This window comes from Hypomesus nipponensis, chromosome 19 (genome assembly GCF_054491055.1).
Source record: "Hypomesus nipponensis isolate SF chromosome 19, ASM5449105v1, whole genome shotgun sequence".
NCBI classification, from domain to species: domain Eukaryota; kingdom Metazoa; phylum Chordata; class Actinopteri; order Osmeriformes; family Osmeridae; genus Hypomesus; species Hypomesus nipponensis.
The window spans coordinates 16,928,689-16,944,531 of NC_140379.1; the positions used below are offsets into that span (position 1 = coordinate 16,928,689).

At 39.8% G+C, this 15,843-nt stretch overlaps 2 protein-coding genes across 7 annotated transcripts; both read left to right on the top strand.

The window, feature by feature from the left end:
* Window positions 1–1,128: 1,128 nt before the first annotated feature.
* LOC146247271 (adenosine receptor A2b) lies at window positions 1,129–3,733 on the top strand. Its single transcript, XM_084682674.1, has 2 exons — window positions 1,129–1,939; window positions 2,110–3,733. Exons 1-2 carry the CDS (start codon window positions 1,141–1,143, stop codon window positions 2,418–2,420), a joined length of 1,110 nt encoding a protein of 369 aa, XP_084538800.1. The 5' UTR covers window positions 1,129–1,140; the 3' UTR covers window positions 2,421–3,733.
* An 8,767-nt stretch (window positions 3,734–12,500) lies between these two features.
* Window positions 12,501–15,217, top strand: cyb5b (cytochrome b5 type B). Of its 6 annotated transcripts, XR_014732329.1 has the most exons (8): window positions 12,546–12,604; window positions 12,808–12,997; window positions 13,499–13,627; window positions 14,084–14,110; window positions 14,291–14,322; window positions 14,425–14,515; window positions 14,762–14,875; window positions 14,954–15,217. XR_014732329.1 is itself a non-coding variant. In XM_084683091.1 (7 exons), exons 1-6 carry the CDS (start codon window positions 12,573–12,575, stop codon window positions 14,513–14,515), a joined length of 501 nt encoding a protein of 166 aa, XP_084539217.1. In that variant the 5' UTR covers window positions 12,546–12,572; the 3' UTR covers window positions 14,762–15,217. The 6 variants fall into 6 exon arrangements, 4 of the variants coding, with proteins under 4 accessions (XP_084539218.1, XP_084539219.1, XP_084539217.1 ...); XM_084683091.1 differs by having other exon boundaries at window positions 14,762–15,217; XR_014732328.1 differs by having other exon boundaries at window positions 12,586–12,604; window positions 14,425–14,875.
* Window positions 15,218–15,843: the final 626 nt, after the last annotated feature.

Sequence of the window (15,843 nt, forward strand, 5' to 3'; positions counted from 1 at the left end):
AGAATGATCCCCCTCTAAACTCCAGCAGAAAGATCCTAGGATGGTTTTTTAAAATTGTTTTTTTCTTAACAGACAATGTCACCTATATGCATTGCTTTTAAATCCCACGCCTGCGTCTGTCCTAATTTGTTCTTGATATGCTGCTTACTCGCTCCAACGACCTGATTCATTTTGTGAGCGTTAGCCTAATGGAACATTATATCAGCGAGCACAAGCTTTCTAAAGAACGTACGGATGACTTCATACCACCAACAAGACAAGACAAAGACAAGACAAAGCACAAAGCAGGTTATCTGAAAAAGGCTGTTTCTTTAACAGCTTGGTGGTCCAGCATTTGCTGTGGAGCCATGTGAGGAACTAGCTGATCCTCCAGATTGTACGGATAAGTTGGCAGGGCTGTCGTTAGGCTCAGTGCCATATTGAAACGGCTGTGCCACACTAGTGTGCCACACTGCTGTGCCACTCAGCCAGCCATGGTTAGATCCCACAGTGGAAAGCTGCCTGGGATGTCTTTGATATACGCGCTTGTCACTGTCTTAATGAGCATATCCCTCTGGTGTCCAGCACAGGGCTTACGGGAGGGGACAGACTCATCTCTCAACCACTTGGGGTTCATATCCTCACTTCCTCTTCCTCCCCCACGCTGCTTTACTCCACATGATCTCAGGTGTTCCTCACTGAATTTATCGGAGTGTCTGCACCTTAAGATGTCACATGAATAATATGTGCTATCTGTCATGGTGTTGCCACTAAATGACCAGTGGCTTAGTTGAGAAAATCCGATTTAAATACACCACTGTGAAACTGGGTCTTAATGTGAGATTTCGGTAAAAAGCAAAGAAGCGCAATGGAAAGAAATCATTGCCACATCAAGACCAACAACTTTGTATTCTCTTGTCGAGGAAATATACCTCAACCATTGTTTCCAAATTGGCTGTTGTGCACACGTGACTGTCATCTAATGCCCCGCAGCTGTGCTACTTATGGTCCAGTATTATAGTGACCTATCGACATCATTATGTAAAATCTACTCAAGTCAGGGATCTCAGTCGTCGGTTGCCTTGCTTATACACACAATGTTAAACTCGCAAACTATATGCCATCATTAGTAGCCTGCATTTAGCCTAAATGTAAATAACAATGTTTGCAGCGCAAAATGTTTCCACGTCTGAAGATGTCAATCTAACGAGCTCCAACTCTGTGAGCATTGAACTTGCTCATTGGCCCATCAAGATGAGTGTAATATCTGTTCTAGGCGTGCTGATTACCTTGGGGAATATTGCCGTTCTTCTGGTTATAGCCACATCTGTGTCCGGATGGTCAAGGAACTCACGGTATTTTCTGTTGTCTCTGACGGGTGCAGATTCTGCGTTTGGACTGATTGTCATGCCCTTGAACCTGTGGGTGAGTTTGGTGAAGAACTACACCGAAGGCCCCGACACCCTGTGTCACGTGGTGGCTTTCTGCAATGCCACGGTTTATTCCACCTGCATGTATACACTGGCCACTATAAGTTTGGAGAGGTACATCGCTGTGTTCTATCCTCTGAAGTACTCCTCACTGATGACGAGGAAGAAAACCATTTTCCTGATCGCGTTCGCATGGTGTTTTCCTCCGATTTTACTTCTGCCAATATCATTTCCGGACGGGATAATTGAGGTCCATTTCTCTACAGCATCACTGGTCTGCAATCCATTGTACTCCACTAACGTTGGGTATTCTCTGAGTCTGACGTGTTTTATATTTTTTCCTTGTTCGATAATCATGACATATGCAAACTTGAGACTTTGGTTGGCAGCCAAGAAACAGAGGTTGAAATTGCGCAAACACGAAATGGGTCGTCGGAACAGACCCGACGTGGCTTCCAGGGTGCTTGTGCCTGTGATGACCGTGTACTACACCTGTTGGACCCCGTGCATGGCAGCAATGATATACAATGGTAGGATGATGCAAATAAAACATGATTGTGATGCTTTTAAGTATGTAAATATACCATGTGTATTATCCAAGTGCATGTTTATATATTTAATGTTTTTAGACACAATGTTTTTAAACACTTGGCTTTTAATATAAACCTTCAACCATAATTTAGCCATGTCTCTTCAACAGCTATCTCAGGCCAAGGGGTACCGGAGTGGATTGAATTTGTGGTGGTCTGGCTGCCAACCACCAATGGATTTCTCAACTGCATCTTGTACTTCTGGATCAACCACAGCTTCCGTAGGAAGTTCCGCCTTATCTTCGAGAGGCTGTCGCTGTCCCTCTGCCCTGGGGCAGCCAGGGCCCTCGGATGCAGGGTCAGCGCACCGATGCAGTTTGTATCAGAAGTCTGGAATAACAACAACAGTCTCAATGAGCGCTCAGCCAGCATGTCCTCCACCTGCACCTTAATCACCCTATCTGACCACACCCACCTCTGAGGACAGTCGTAGAAATGTTTAAAGACGTGACATGTCCCAAAAAGCCCCTGGTGAGCTACCTGCAAGGTGCTGAACCCCACCACAGCCCTGCTAATGTAAGTTAGAGCTTCCAAACATCCTCCCGTCATTACATTAAGTAGGTATAATTGGATACTTTTCTTTTAAAATGAGCTTTCACCTTGTCAGTGTTCTCACATCTACTTAAATATCGATTGTTTATGCTAGAATCGTTTTGTACATGTTTTAGTTCCGTTTTGTTTTTCCTTTTTTTACATTTTGCAGATACCGCTAAGTGTCATCAGGGTTCCACACACTGATCGACCTCTTAAACCACATTTTAGTTATTTTTAGTTGATTATTCAATGTCATAAGAGTATAGCCATTGCCCCCATCCAACTGCATGTCATCTTGCCATATCTTACATGATGTGGACATTTTATCTTCATGCTGTCCCCGATAATGTATTACACTTAAGCTGTTTGACGTAAGCCTGACTTCATTAGCTTAAATTTGGATTTTAACATCAAGCAATTGGATATAAATTGTGAACTTCACTAGATAATGTTTATGTTGATGGACTTTGGCCTTCTCATCTTTCTCAAAGACTTGGCATATAGCTGCCTCTCTAGGTTAACCTTTAAGGTGTAGCATTTCAGTGTGTTAGAAGAAAAGTAATTAAGAAGATACAGAGTAGAAATGTCAGTATAGGCTAGTCTGTGGGAGTTACCCTTTTCCTCCCTTTGACTTTCTGTTTCATAACACCAGTGAGTGTCACTGGTATTTTTGGTTTCTTATTGATTTGATACAATTTGTGATTCAATGCATTCACTATGTACTGTATTAATGTGCCCCCCCTCCCCCTTTGCACTATTCACACACTTTCGAAATGCGAATGTTATGGTAAAGGTGATAGTTTGTGGGTCTGTAGTTGATAGCAAGAAACTGTTTATTGAGGTTGAACAAGCCTTGATCTGATGATCGGTACCAAAATGAAACTGTGGTCTTTACATTTGTGAAACTGAAATCATTGACAGCCTTTAGATAACCAATAGTTTTAATTAATTTTAGCCTCCCATGATTCTGTTTATGCTGCAGTGCTTGGATATAGGCAAATGCGTACCATCTAAATCTCTATTGGTAATTGAAAAATAAATATGTAAATACCACTTTTACCTAAATTATGATAATGCATTAAATAAAGATTTTGTAAATAAACTAGACATAACTTGTATATAAATTGCATTTTATTGTTTTCAAAAATGTAATGCCAAAATAGTCTCCTGTAATTGCATTAATAAATATATAATAAAGTATTAAGCCTTACAATATAATTTTTATGTGGATTTTAAATCTGACTGCTGGGTTTCTGTGCTTGCTCTAAATGCTGTCAGAGAGATGTCACACACGTTGCAGCGGAAAACTGTGTACCAAGACACACCTTGCGCAAACACTGCCATCCCCCTCTTCCCTTTTGATCATCTTCAGACAAGCAGGCTGGGGAGAAGTGCGGGTCCCCTGCGTGTCAGAGTCGTGGAGGGGAGGTGACCTGCATACTGATGGAGCAGGCTTCATGAAGATGTCATGACACCTGACAGACAACAGCACATTAACGACTGCCTTGTCCAACAGAAGGTGGTCAGATCTGTGGTTCCATGGAAGATTCAGGCATGGGTTGTTTATCTTCAATGAAAAGTCTGGCAGGTACCACCAATATATTCTCCAGCATGACACAGCAAGTCGTATTGTCAGCAGGTATTGCATATTATTGTATTATTTGTGCAAAACACAAATTATTTTCAATTCAATTCTGCTTGCATAGATTTCTCTAGACACTGCTGTAAGAACCCAACATCTCCAATCACAGAATCCTTAAGCACCACCTCTGCAATTCAGTACAAAGAGGACCACCATCAACAAATAGGATCAAAACTAGCAATAATACAGAATTGAAGCAGAAGGGTTTGGTAGACCAGTAAGTCTGTTGTAATCAAATTGAAACGTAAATCTACCGACCTCTGCTTGGAAAGGACTAAAGACCCACTATGTCTATTGTTTACATTGGTTGTTGTTAGATACTGCGTGGTTACTCGGCCTATTAATAAAGACACCAATTCTTTAATGCAAATATCTTATCAGCCAATCACATGGCAGCAAATCAATGCATTGAGGGATGCAGTAAAGGTCAAGACAATATGCTGAAGTTCAAACCCAGCTGTGTGAATAAATCAATGATAAAAATGATGTGGGAATACGAGTTCATAAAGGTTTCTTATTTTTCTGGTGAAGTGCGTGTGTGCAGTTTAGTGGTTCACTTTGTGTCCCTTAGTACCAATTGAGCATTGTTCAATCACTATACCTTACCTGAGAACGGAGAACCAACATTTTAGGCAGGTGGTCATAATGTTTTGGCTCATTGGCGAGTATTCAGTCCCCTTCACATTAGATTTTGTTTTATATTCAACTGTAAATTAAACTTCCATTTTGGCCATTAAAGTACAGTCAATTACCCATGATGATTGGTCAGGGAGGTGATGTCATGATTGGTTCAACACTTATTTTTACTAACATATTTGGGAATTAACATTTATTAGCAGATTTGGCCAAGCATTTATGTGAACTGCAGATTATGCAGGTTATGACAGAAAGACCACTTTGGTGAAAGTATAGGTGAAAATGGACATCAGCTAAACTCATCAAACACATGAAATGTGTTGCCCTTTTTACAACCATTGTGCAATTAATACTCCTTTACCACAGGGTTGGGGTTAGGATTGAATTTATAATTCACAAGTCTACAAGGACAGTCCTACGCACAAAGATAATTGCAATCTTCCGACTCGTGAAAATGTGTCCACTGGTGATGGCTCTAAGCAATAAAGGCCTCATATTGAATCTATGGATGAAATTCCCCCTGTTGCTGTGAGCCTTGTAAATGTGCTAACATCCATGATAATGAAGACCCAGTTTGTTTAATGGCAAAACTAAACCAATACTGACCACACAACAACATTGAACAACATTTGTATTGTAGAATTGTACTATTGAATTAGGTATTTTCTTCCAGGCAGAACATTATATAGCTTTTTCTTTATGTCACTTGGCAGATGATTAATGCTGAAGCTGAATTGGTTGTGGAGCTTGGCTGAACCGAGGAAGCCTCATCAGCATGGCATTCACATTGTAACTGAGAAGCATGGAACAGAAACAACACCTCAAATGAGATGGTGGATGGTTAACATGCACGCTTCTGCATATACGTGCGCCTCAACTCATCAGTCCAAATCCTAAGTGTGTGTAATTGCATCGTTGTTGTTTACAGTTGCAATCCATCAGGGTTTATTAGACAATGCCTACAAAGAAATACCTCAGGATATTTTCATTTCAGCTTGGGAAACAATTGATTTAATTGTTTTGAGCTTGCATTGTCATTTCCCTTCTATTCCTACGATAGTTGTGACTCAGTCAATATCTATCAACCATCAGGAGACACAGTTTACCTTGATAAATTGCTGAAATCAATTTATAAAGAAAACCTCTATTGAGTTCTCAATGGCTGGAACTTAAATACCGATACTTAAGATGTTACTGAACAAAACAGCAGGTTGCTCGAGGATAGTGACATATTGATGGTGCTTTGGTACTGTGTGCATTAGCAGACAGGTTTCTCTAAGGAAGGCTGCTCACAAAACTGACATCTCACTCCATGCTTGTCTGATGGCACAGACAAGATCCACACCCTAATCCACTGTTACACTCCAGTCCTTTTACGCGCCACTATGCCCAGTCATACTAGTGGCCATGGTACAAAACAAATGATATTTTGAATGAAAATCTTTATTGCCCCGAGGGGTATTTGTTCTGCACCAAGAGCTTGAAAAACAGATACATTCAACACTGCAGACAGAACGGTACAATGGACATAACATAATTATTAAAAAGCACAGCGAGACATAAAAATGCAAGAATAAAATAATAGAAAACACAACTGAAGGCCTCACCGAAATAACTTAGGAATAACTTTAAAAGGTCAGCAGGTCCAGTACACAGTAGTGGTGCATAGTGACAGAAAGGATAAAACGGATAAAATGATAAAAAGGGATGAAAAATTATCTGATTTATTGAGAAGCTGGATGCTTCTTGGGACAAAAGATGTGATGGCTCTCTTAGTCCTCATCCGTGGCATCATGTACCTGCGTCCTGAAGGTAAGAGTTCATACTCAGGCCACATGGGGTGATGCGAGTCGGACACAATCTTTTGGGCCAGATTCACATTTGTATTTGTCAGACAGAAAGGACATACTGTTCATGGTTTCACCTGTGATCTTGCTGCTGACTTTAACAACTTTGTACAATTTGTTTTTGTTCTGTAAAGACAGTGCTCCAACCCAGCTCTGAATACAAAAAGTTAAAACACTCTCTACAAGACTTTTGTAAAACAATCTCAGCATTTTCCCATTCACATTAAAACTTTGTAATTTCCTTAAAAAAAACAGCCGTTGCTTGGCTTTTGTAAATCTGACACCAGTATTGAGGTTCCATGTCAGCTTGTTGTCAATAATTGTACCTAGGTACTTATAATCAGGTACAATTTCAGTGGTGGTATTTTCCACATTGACAGGAGAGTGAGAGGAGTTTTTTTTCAAAAATCTAGTATCATTTCTTTAGTTTTCTTAGTATTTAAGATCAGTGCATTGTCTTTACACCAGTTATAAAAGCAGCTGATCTCAGTTCTATAGTCTTCCTCATTATTATTCAAGAGACCAACAATCGCTACATAATCTGCATATTTAATGAGAGAACAGTTGCTACTATGGCTGAGACAATCACTGGTATACAATGTGAAAAGCAAAGGCGAAAGGATGCAACCTTTTGGTACCCCAATGTTCGTATTATTTATAGAGGAAGAATGACCATGTATGTTTACAAACTGTTTCCTATCAGTGAGGAAGTTATAAATCCACCTGATCAGAGTGTGGTTAACACCCAGGCTGCTTAATTTATCTGCCAGAAGGTTAGTCCTGACAGTATTGAAAGCAGAGGAGAAATCTGCAAAAAAGATCCTCACATAGGATGATGGTGTTTCCAGGTGATTATAGACTTTATTTATTTAACTGTTGCATCTTCTACGCCCCTCCTCACTTTATAAGCAAACTGTAAAGCATCCATCACTCTGTGTGTTTCAGACTTCAAGTAGGGTAACATTATGCGCTCAAAGCATTTAATCTGTACAGAGGTCAACGCAATAGGTCTGAATTCATTTCACTCAGAGGCACAAGTTTTTTTGGGTAGTGGGACAATTTTTTTAATGCAATATTAGACCAGCCTCATATGCCTACCCAGTCCTTGTCCCATCCTTACCTCCAATGTAGGTATTAGCTGTCGCAGCCAGCTAATGTATTGACATGCAAACCTAAAATGCCTTCACATTCAAAGTACCGGTACTCTGCCTCATCATCCTCGAGATGATGTTGATCATCATTGCTTGTAATATCACACTGCAAACTCCAAACGAGTCACAATGAGAATAGATAACCTTTTCCTCACTGCATTGATTCACAACACTGACAACGGACAAATAAGACTGGAGATTGTGACAGTGGTTCTGTTTGTGACTGTGGATTCTATTGCCAGCATCACTGCCTAGAACACATTTCAATTCACCAATCAGCAGAGATGCGTTGGGTGCTCCCCAGGAAAGATGATGTGTGGGATTCTTTTGTTGTTAAATATTTTGTTTTTATACCAAAAAAAAAGTTTATCAAAATATGATATACCATATTTATTTTGTCATACCAGCAAGAAATACTCTCAATAACGCACCATTTACACAAGTTTTAACATGACATCATCGCTACCATCTTGTTTGGTTATTGTTGTTTGTAGCCTAATGTCTCTCACACCGAGTGTGACAGCAACACACTGTGTTCTCTCTGACCTTGCTGGGCTGATGCTCCACAGGACACACGCTGTTCTGATGTATCAGAGGGAATCTGAATAATGTGTGAATAAATCAATGATACAAATGATGTGGGTATATGAGTTCATAAAGGTTTCTTCTTCTGGTGATGATGTGTGGGCATGGTTTATTGGCCCACTTTGTGTCCCTTAGTGCCAATTAACCATTGTTTAATCACCACACCTTACCTGGGAATTGTTGTGAATTGTGAATTTAGGCAGTTGATGTGGATATATGAGTTCATTTCTTTACCACACTTCCATGTGAAACGATGAACACTTGATAGTGGAAATGGGTGTTTCTCAGCTTGATGTTGTAATGCCATCTAGTGTTTGTTCTTATTAGTTACACCGGTGTCCGATGGCTTGTTGATTTTACTGACTGCGATGGACATTCCCACTACAAGTTAAGACATGTGCAATGTTGTGCCTGTTGCACAACTGTACAGTATTTGTATTTCAGCTATTCAAATATTCCTGCCATGTACAGGAGATAACAAAGAAACTATTATGGCTAATCACCTGTTTGCTAACAGCTGAGATGTACAAATCTTATCCCTCTCTCTTTTAATTCTGTTCTATATGTAATTATATATATTATTGTATTATTGTATTATTATTTTGTGATATGTGCCACGACTGATTATGTTTTATTAGTGCATCAGTGGTTGCTGTTCTGCGACCTCTGTGGTTTGCCGGGCATGGCCGCCCATTCCTCTGAGAGCTCTTGTTGAGGATGTGGGCGGCAAAGCTTTTATTTCAATCACTACCCACTCCTCTCAGCAGGGAAGTGCCTGCAGGAAGGCGGGCATATGCTGGATTCAAGTATTTTTTACTGTGTTTGTATTGTGCCATTAAATGGCTGCTTTAGATAAACACAAATTATGAGTGGGTGACCAGTAATACCTACTATGATATTGTGGTACGCATTTGTTGATTGTGGTACGCATTTGTCCCAGACCCCCTTCATCTAACTCAGACACAGTTCTAACACACATACAGGACCAGAGATGATGCTGAGAAGAATTGAAATTAACTGTGCAACAAAGGCACGGAGAGGGAGGTGCTGGGTGAGGTGAGGTGGGGTTTGGTGAGCAGGTGAGGTGGGGTGTGGTGAGGTGGGGTGAAGTGTGTGTTTGTATGTTCGAAGTGTGTGTGTCATCAGTGTGTGTTGTCTCCTCCACCTTTATCCAACAGAGAGGCTCGTCCTGGAAGGCCAGCTGGGCCAGTTTGAGGTGTGGGTGCAGTGTCCAGAGCTGGTAGGACATGACCCTTCCTGTGGCTGCTGTCCTCCTGTGGCTGCTGTCCTCCTGTGGCTGGGCCTGCAGGAGGGGTGTGCTGCCATACACGAGGAACATGACTAACATGCTGCTGCAGATACAACTCTGTAACTGGGTATTATGTGTGTTTGTACTGTGTCTGGAACTAAATAGGGAGAACATTGTGTTTTCCATGTTACATGGACAAGAACACAGGAGCTTCATACATTGTTGAGCACCTCTGAATGCTACACTTGTTCACGCAACAGAGCCCGTGTGGGCTCTGAATGTGGCCATTCATTGTACATACAAAAAATATGAGGGGACTGCAATCTACTTTAGGATTTCACTAAGTTTTACCTAAAAACAGTATTACTAAGATATTAGAACATGAAGAAGGGATTTTTTACAGTTTTTCTCAATTGTTTACACACAAATACTGGTACTTAAGATACAATGACCACAACATATAACTCATGCACCAACCCCTGAACCAATTCTGCTAAACTACAAGCACAATTCCTGCTTTACACTCAAATTGCAGTTCTAAAACACACTTTTTTCAAAACACTACACACAATTCTCTGCATTTGGCACAATTTTCGTGAAGAAAATCTCTTTTTTTTCCACAAAGAACACACTGCCATTCAAATACACACACTGACTCATCGCATGGCCAACCACCTGTCACACAGTTTTACAATTAGCAATCAGAGCTTTAGCATGAAAGGGCAACAAGTGACCTCTTCTGTTTTGGAGCAATGGATGCCAACATTGGAAACAGGCCGAGCAGAGCCAGAGGAATGAAAGTAAGAGGAGGACCGAAGAATATGTAAGAAATATATTCTCAGTAGAAAATTGCAAGGCCTACTGCATATCAATACAGTACTCAATGAGTATAGTAGCACAGTATTGCCTGTGGACTGTTCTGTAGGAAATGTAAAAATAAAGCATGTTTCACGTATTTGGCCAATGTATCCTTACTTTATATTCCTTCACAGTATTTACAGTATTTTACTATTTGTTTGGCAGAAATGAAAGATTACCAACACAGGTGGTCGGGAACGTCTTATGGAAACTGAAATCCTGAACATGGTCCAAGAAAATAACGCAATAACATTACGGCAAATACATTTACATCTTAGTAATTTAGCAGACGCTCTTTTCCAGAGCGACTTACAGTAAGTACAGGACACTCCCCCGAGGCAAGTAGGGTGAAGTGCCTTGCCCAGGGACACGTCATTTGGCACAGCTGGGAACCAAACCAGCAACCTTCTGATTATTAGCCCAATTCCCTAACTGCTCAGCCATCTGACTACCTAAAATAAAATAATTATGTATAAAGTAAATTATTCTGTTGTTTTGTATGTAGACCACTGTATATGCAACTTTGTGTTGGTTGGGATGTTCACTGTGTACATTGTTTTTGTGGGAAAAATTAAATATATTTGTTACCGTGTATTTATGTGTTCTGAGTATAAAAACAATATTCTCAAATATTTTACAACACACATATGTATGTACTGTCTGTTGTAAGTTTAACACTGAACAAAACAAAAAACCTAAATTATGATGATGAATGGAGCACTAGAAACCCGTGTGAGAATGGGGAGAACATGCCAATTCTACACAGAAAGGCCAGGGAGTCCGATAGCCCACCCGAGCACCAAACATGCGGGAAACGAACCTTCTTGCTGTGAGCTGTCAGTGCAAGGACAATAAGTAATATGCTTACATTGTCTCAAGCCGAAAGGGTATCACTCAAAAATCTAATCGTCACATAGGGCTTCACATACGCCCATAGAACTGGCCCCCAATACACCGAAACACTCATGGAAGACAAGGAAAAACTTGCTAGGGAAACTACGGTCAAGTGTGAACTAGTGCAGCAGTTCAGTCGTAAGACTGACATAAAAAGGATGACTCACGGTGTTGTCCTGAAATGCAAAACACACCCACTGTGCATCCCCCAAATGAAAACACTCCCCCAAAATAGGATTCAACTCCCCCCAAATAAAATGACTTGCTTACCTCTCCCCCAAATGGGAAACGACATTACATTAACTCAAACTGTAAAGGGTTGATACTACACTTTTGTTGCTGAATGGATGCACTAACAAGAAATAAGAAATTAATCGACAGAAGTACAAAATGCAATAGACTGACAGGGTTACGTGCACCAGGACATTTGTTTGGCTATCGAAGCATGTAGCAAGTAGTAGGCTACTTAAGCAAAAGTATGAATTGCGTGTTAAACGTAGCTAAAAATCGATAGCCAGACAACTATCCTGATCTAGCGCGAGCTCCCTTACATTATAGGAACATTGAAACTCCATAAGAACGCCCTGTCCCCCGTCGCTATCAACTTGCAACACATTGTTGCTCATGTAACACACATTTTCCCACCTCGACTGCTACAGTAGCCTAACAAACAAATCCAGGTTCGCCTTATTTGTAATTTCAAGTTTTATAGTACATATACATACAAGCACACGTCAGCATCCGCAAAACTGTCACAGCACATTGATGTCGTGCACAAGCATCCACTTTTTATCAATGGATGCAGTCTTGACTTAAGTAGGCTAAACTTCCTGCACCTCTAACATAGAGGTAATTTAAGCAGAACTTAACTAATAATTAGCTTTCAATTGACCAAATGATCAATTATTATATTTATGGACCTTCGTTAATTGACTATATTACTAACAAAAACGTCGTAACCAAAGTCAAAATCGTCGCCTCTAGCATCCATGCGCAGCAAGCGCGCAACAGAACCATCCAGAATGACATGACGTCTCGTGATCATCATGTGACTAATTAGGTTATACAACTGTGTATTTTATTGGCTACTTGTAAAAGTCATCTCGCGTTCATTGGTAGATTTCCCTAGACTAATGTAATTGGTCAACGCAGCATGTCTGCTGATTGACGAAACTGTATGCCGGTTGAAGGGATGGAATGGAACTGTAAGTGAGTAGCTTAAGTTAGCATTTAACTGTTTAGCATTTCTACCCTTGGAAAGTGCTGAGATAGATTCCCTCAGAAATTTAAATTAGTTATTTTTCATAAGCCCGAGAGACTTTTAAACGTTGGCGTTGACAACATTAGGACGTTCTGAGAACATCGTTTGCTTGCTTGTGAAGGAGGGATTATCTCTAGCCTAAACATTTCAGAATGGACGAGGAAATCAACGATAACACCATCAACCCAGCAGAAAATATTTCTTCTAATGACAAAAATGCGTCTTCAGACAACAGTGTGAAATACTACACCCTCGAAGACATAAGATCTCATAATACGTCCAAGAACACTTGGCTTATCATACATGAAAAGGTGTACGACATCACAAGTTTCCTAGAGGAGGTAAGATTGCTACTGTAGCAAGCTAAAGGGCCAGTCTACTTGCTGGAAGTAGAACACAGCCTGGATGTCTTCAATGCGTGTCCTGCAATCGATGTCTAGTTCCAAGAATTAGATGTAGCTAGAGTGCATCTTATCTCAAATGGAGCTAGCTATGTGAATGGGATTTTTGAACAGTCCGCGCTAGCTACAGGTTGTGTTCTAATTTTAACGTTTAGGCTACTAAATGCTACTCTCATTTACCCACGTAGGCTACCCGGTAACTGTATACAAGTAACCCAGTGGTAGTTAAGTACATATTTGATCATTTAGGTTTGATTAAAGTTTCCCAAGGTAAGTATGTAAGCTAGCAACAGTAGCTAGTCAGTCGGTTCATGGAGGTCACGAAGCCAAACGTTGCACAACGTGGAACTGGTTACATATCTGGTCTCAGAAGTGATACGACATTAGTGGAATGTGATAATATGTGCAGAACAGTTCATGCAGTTTCATGTGTGATTTCAGCATCCAGGAGGAGAAGAGGTTTTGCTGGAGCAAGCAGGTGCAGACGCTACAGAGAGCTTTGAGGACGTTGGTCACTCAACAGATGCCAGGGAGATGCTTCAGCAATACTACCTTGGCGAACTTCATATGGTAGCCTACTCGGACTTTCAAATGTCATTGTTTTTCACCTTTGTGTATGGCAGCCCAAAAGAAACTATATTCAAATGATGATTATCATTTGGATATTTTCCACATATGTGCTACCACTGTTCGTTCTGTGCATAATATTTGTTTTATGTAGCATATTTACCTATTACCTTAATTTATCATTTTTTACTGATGATGATGAATTTTTTATAACACTAAATGGATAATTGAATATATGTAAGTCTAATTCTGATGGATAGTAACATTTGTATCTCTTCCTCTTTACATAAAGTGGTCATAACCATACATTGGGCATAGTTTAAGATCTCTGTAGTGTATGGTCAGTTAAAAATACCATATCTTGGTTTTCTAACTGACCATTTAATTTGGTGTGTATTGATAGTTCTGGGCCAGGAGTATAATTTGTTTGTTTGTTCTTTCTTATACTCTAACCCTCAGGATGATCGTTTAAAGCAGAGCCCAAAGGTAAAGTGCCCCTTGATGATTTTCTTCATTTTAAGCTACTCCGTAGTTTACATTCTAGGAATTGTATTATATTATGATCTGATTACTATTAACAATAATTTTCTTCAGTGTGATGTACAAATGCAACTACATAGGTCTACAAACAACAGTTTTCATCAATGTTGATCTTATCTTCCCTAGGAAGAACACATTTCATCCTCAGGAGAGTCCAGGTTAGTCATCAAGAATTGATAAGCCCATTCATGGAATTGTGGTTCACATAGACGTTTGCTATTTAACAGTTCACTTAATATCTAATTGTGTTCTCTCTCCAGCTCTTGGACTGCATGGCTCATCCCTGCCATGGCTGCTGCTGTGGTTGGCATCATGTATCGTTACTACTTGCTGGAACACAAGTCCTCATGAGTACTGCCATTGTTTTCTCATCATCTGTTTGGGGGCCTTCACGTGTTTGACCAAATCCTCCTAACATTAAACACGCACACCTCAGACAGGTCAATCTTACCAGTTGGAGCAATGGGGACGACCTATATACATGCAGAATCGTTATGCTTTTTGTGTCTTGTTTTTGAATCTGAAATGTGTGTGCGTGCTCTTTATTCACCAAGCCTTGGGTCATGATTCTTGTGTGGTGTTTGTTTACTTCTATAGTCACATGCAACTATTGTGGCCAAGATCTTCTGAATTCCACTCGTTTGTGCACACTTGTCTCCATACTTGGTGACAACCTGAAGACAAGTACTGAAGATGATTGTCATAGACAAGGTAGTACAATATGTGAGGACCTTGGCAAGTCATTCTATATTAATTGAAAATGAAGTATTCTGCTCTGCATTTTTTCAGAAATGTTGAATCTTCTGCTCCCCAGTTCTGCCTTCAGTGAGAATTACGTTTGTCGATAACCCATATTGTTATTCCTTTCGTTAATTTAAATATTGTTAGATTCTTAGCCACATACTCTACAACAGCTCTTAGACAATGCACTGCCTTTTCATGTATTTTCATTTATTATTTTAAAAGAAACATACTCTTCCTCCCCTCTTTCTGTAGTTACTTTTAACATGTGTAAGTATAAAGTATGTCGTATGGATGTAACTTAAAACTGGATGAGTAATGTTTTATTTTACACAGATAAAAGCATGTTTGTCTCCTATGCACATCATTTTCCAATGAAAAAAGATATCTTAACTAGCTGAAGTAAACGCCGGAATAAATTGTTATGCCAGAATCTTAAAGTTGCTTTTAATTATTATTAAAAAATTCAATCTTTATTAACAAATGTGTTACTTTTAAAGTTATTGCTAAGATTACACTTGTTTTACATAGCATTGTTCCATTATAATGAAAAAGCAAGTTTGATTATTTGTGCAGGTTGTTACTTTGTGTTGTACTTTGTGTTAGGAACAAGGTATTCAGTGTAACAGTGATAAACACAGGCATGTATGACAGATGTTGATGAATGATCTACTTGTGGGATTTGTTGTCTAACTGTGGGAATTCACCATAGTATTTGACACTATCAGACGATATTTCAGTTGTTCAAATTTCCTGCCAACAAATTCTTAACATGTTTCAACATTGGGCATCTATCACGGTTCACTGATTACAACAAATTATGTTAATTAAGATGACAAATATGACTGATTAGAGTTCAATTATATTGAAATAACTTCGTTGTAGTGCTGAAAAGCTATTTTGTAACCAGATAACCGTCTGATTAAAGGCTAAAACAT

Coding starts and splice junctions, on each gene's coding strand:
- LOC146247271 (XM_084682674.1), top strand. CDS start 1,141: ATGTTTGCAGCGCAAAATGTTTCCACGTCTGAAGATGTCAATCTAACG. Junction 1,940..2,109: donor GGCAGCAATGATATACAATG/GTAGGATGATGC, acceptor TCTCTTCAACAG/CTATCTCAGGCCAAGGGGTA.
- cyb5b (XM_084683091.1), top strand. CDS start 12,573: ATGCCGGTTGAAGGGATGGAATGGAACTGTAA. Junction 14,111..14,290: donor GTTTAAAGCAGAGCCCAAAG/GTAAAGTGCCCC, acceptor TATCTTCCCTAG/GAAGAACACATTTCATCCTC. Junction 14,323..14,424: donor TCATCCTCAGGAGAGTCCAG/GTTAGTCATCAA, acceptor TTCTCTCTCCAG/CTCTTGGACTGCATGGCTCA.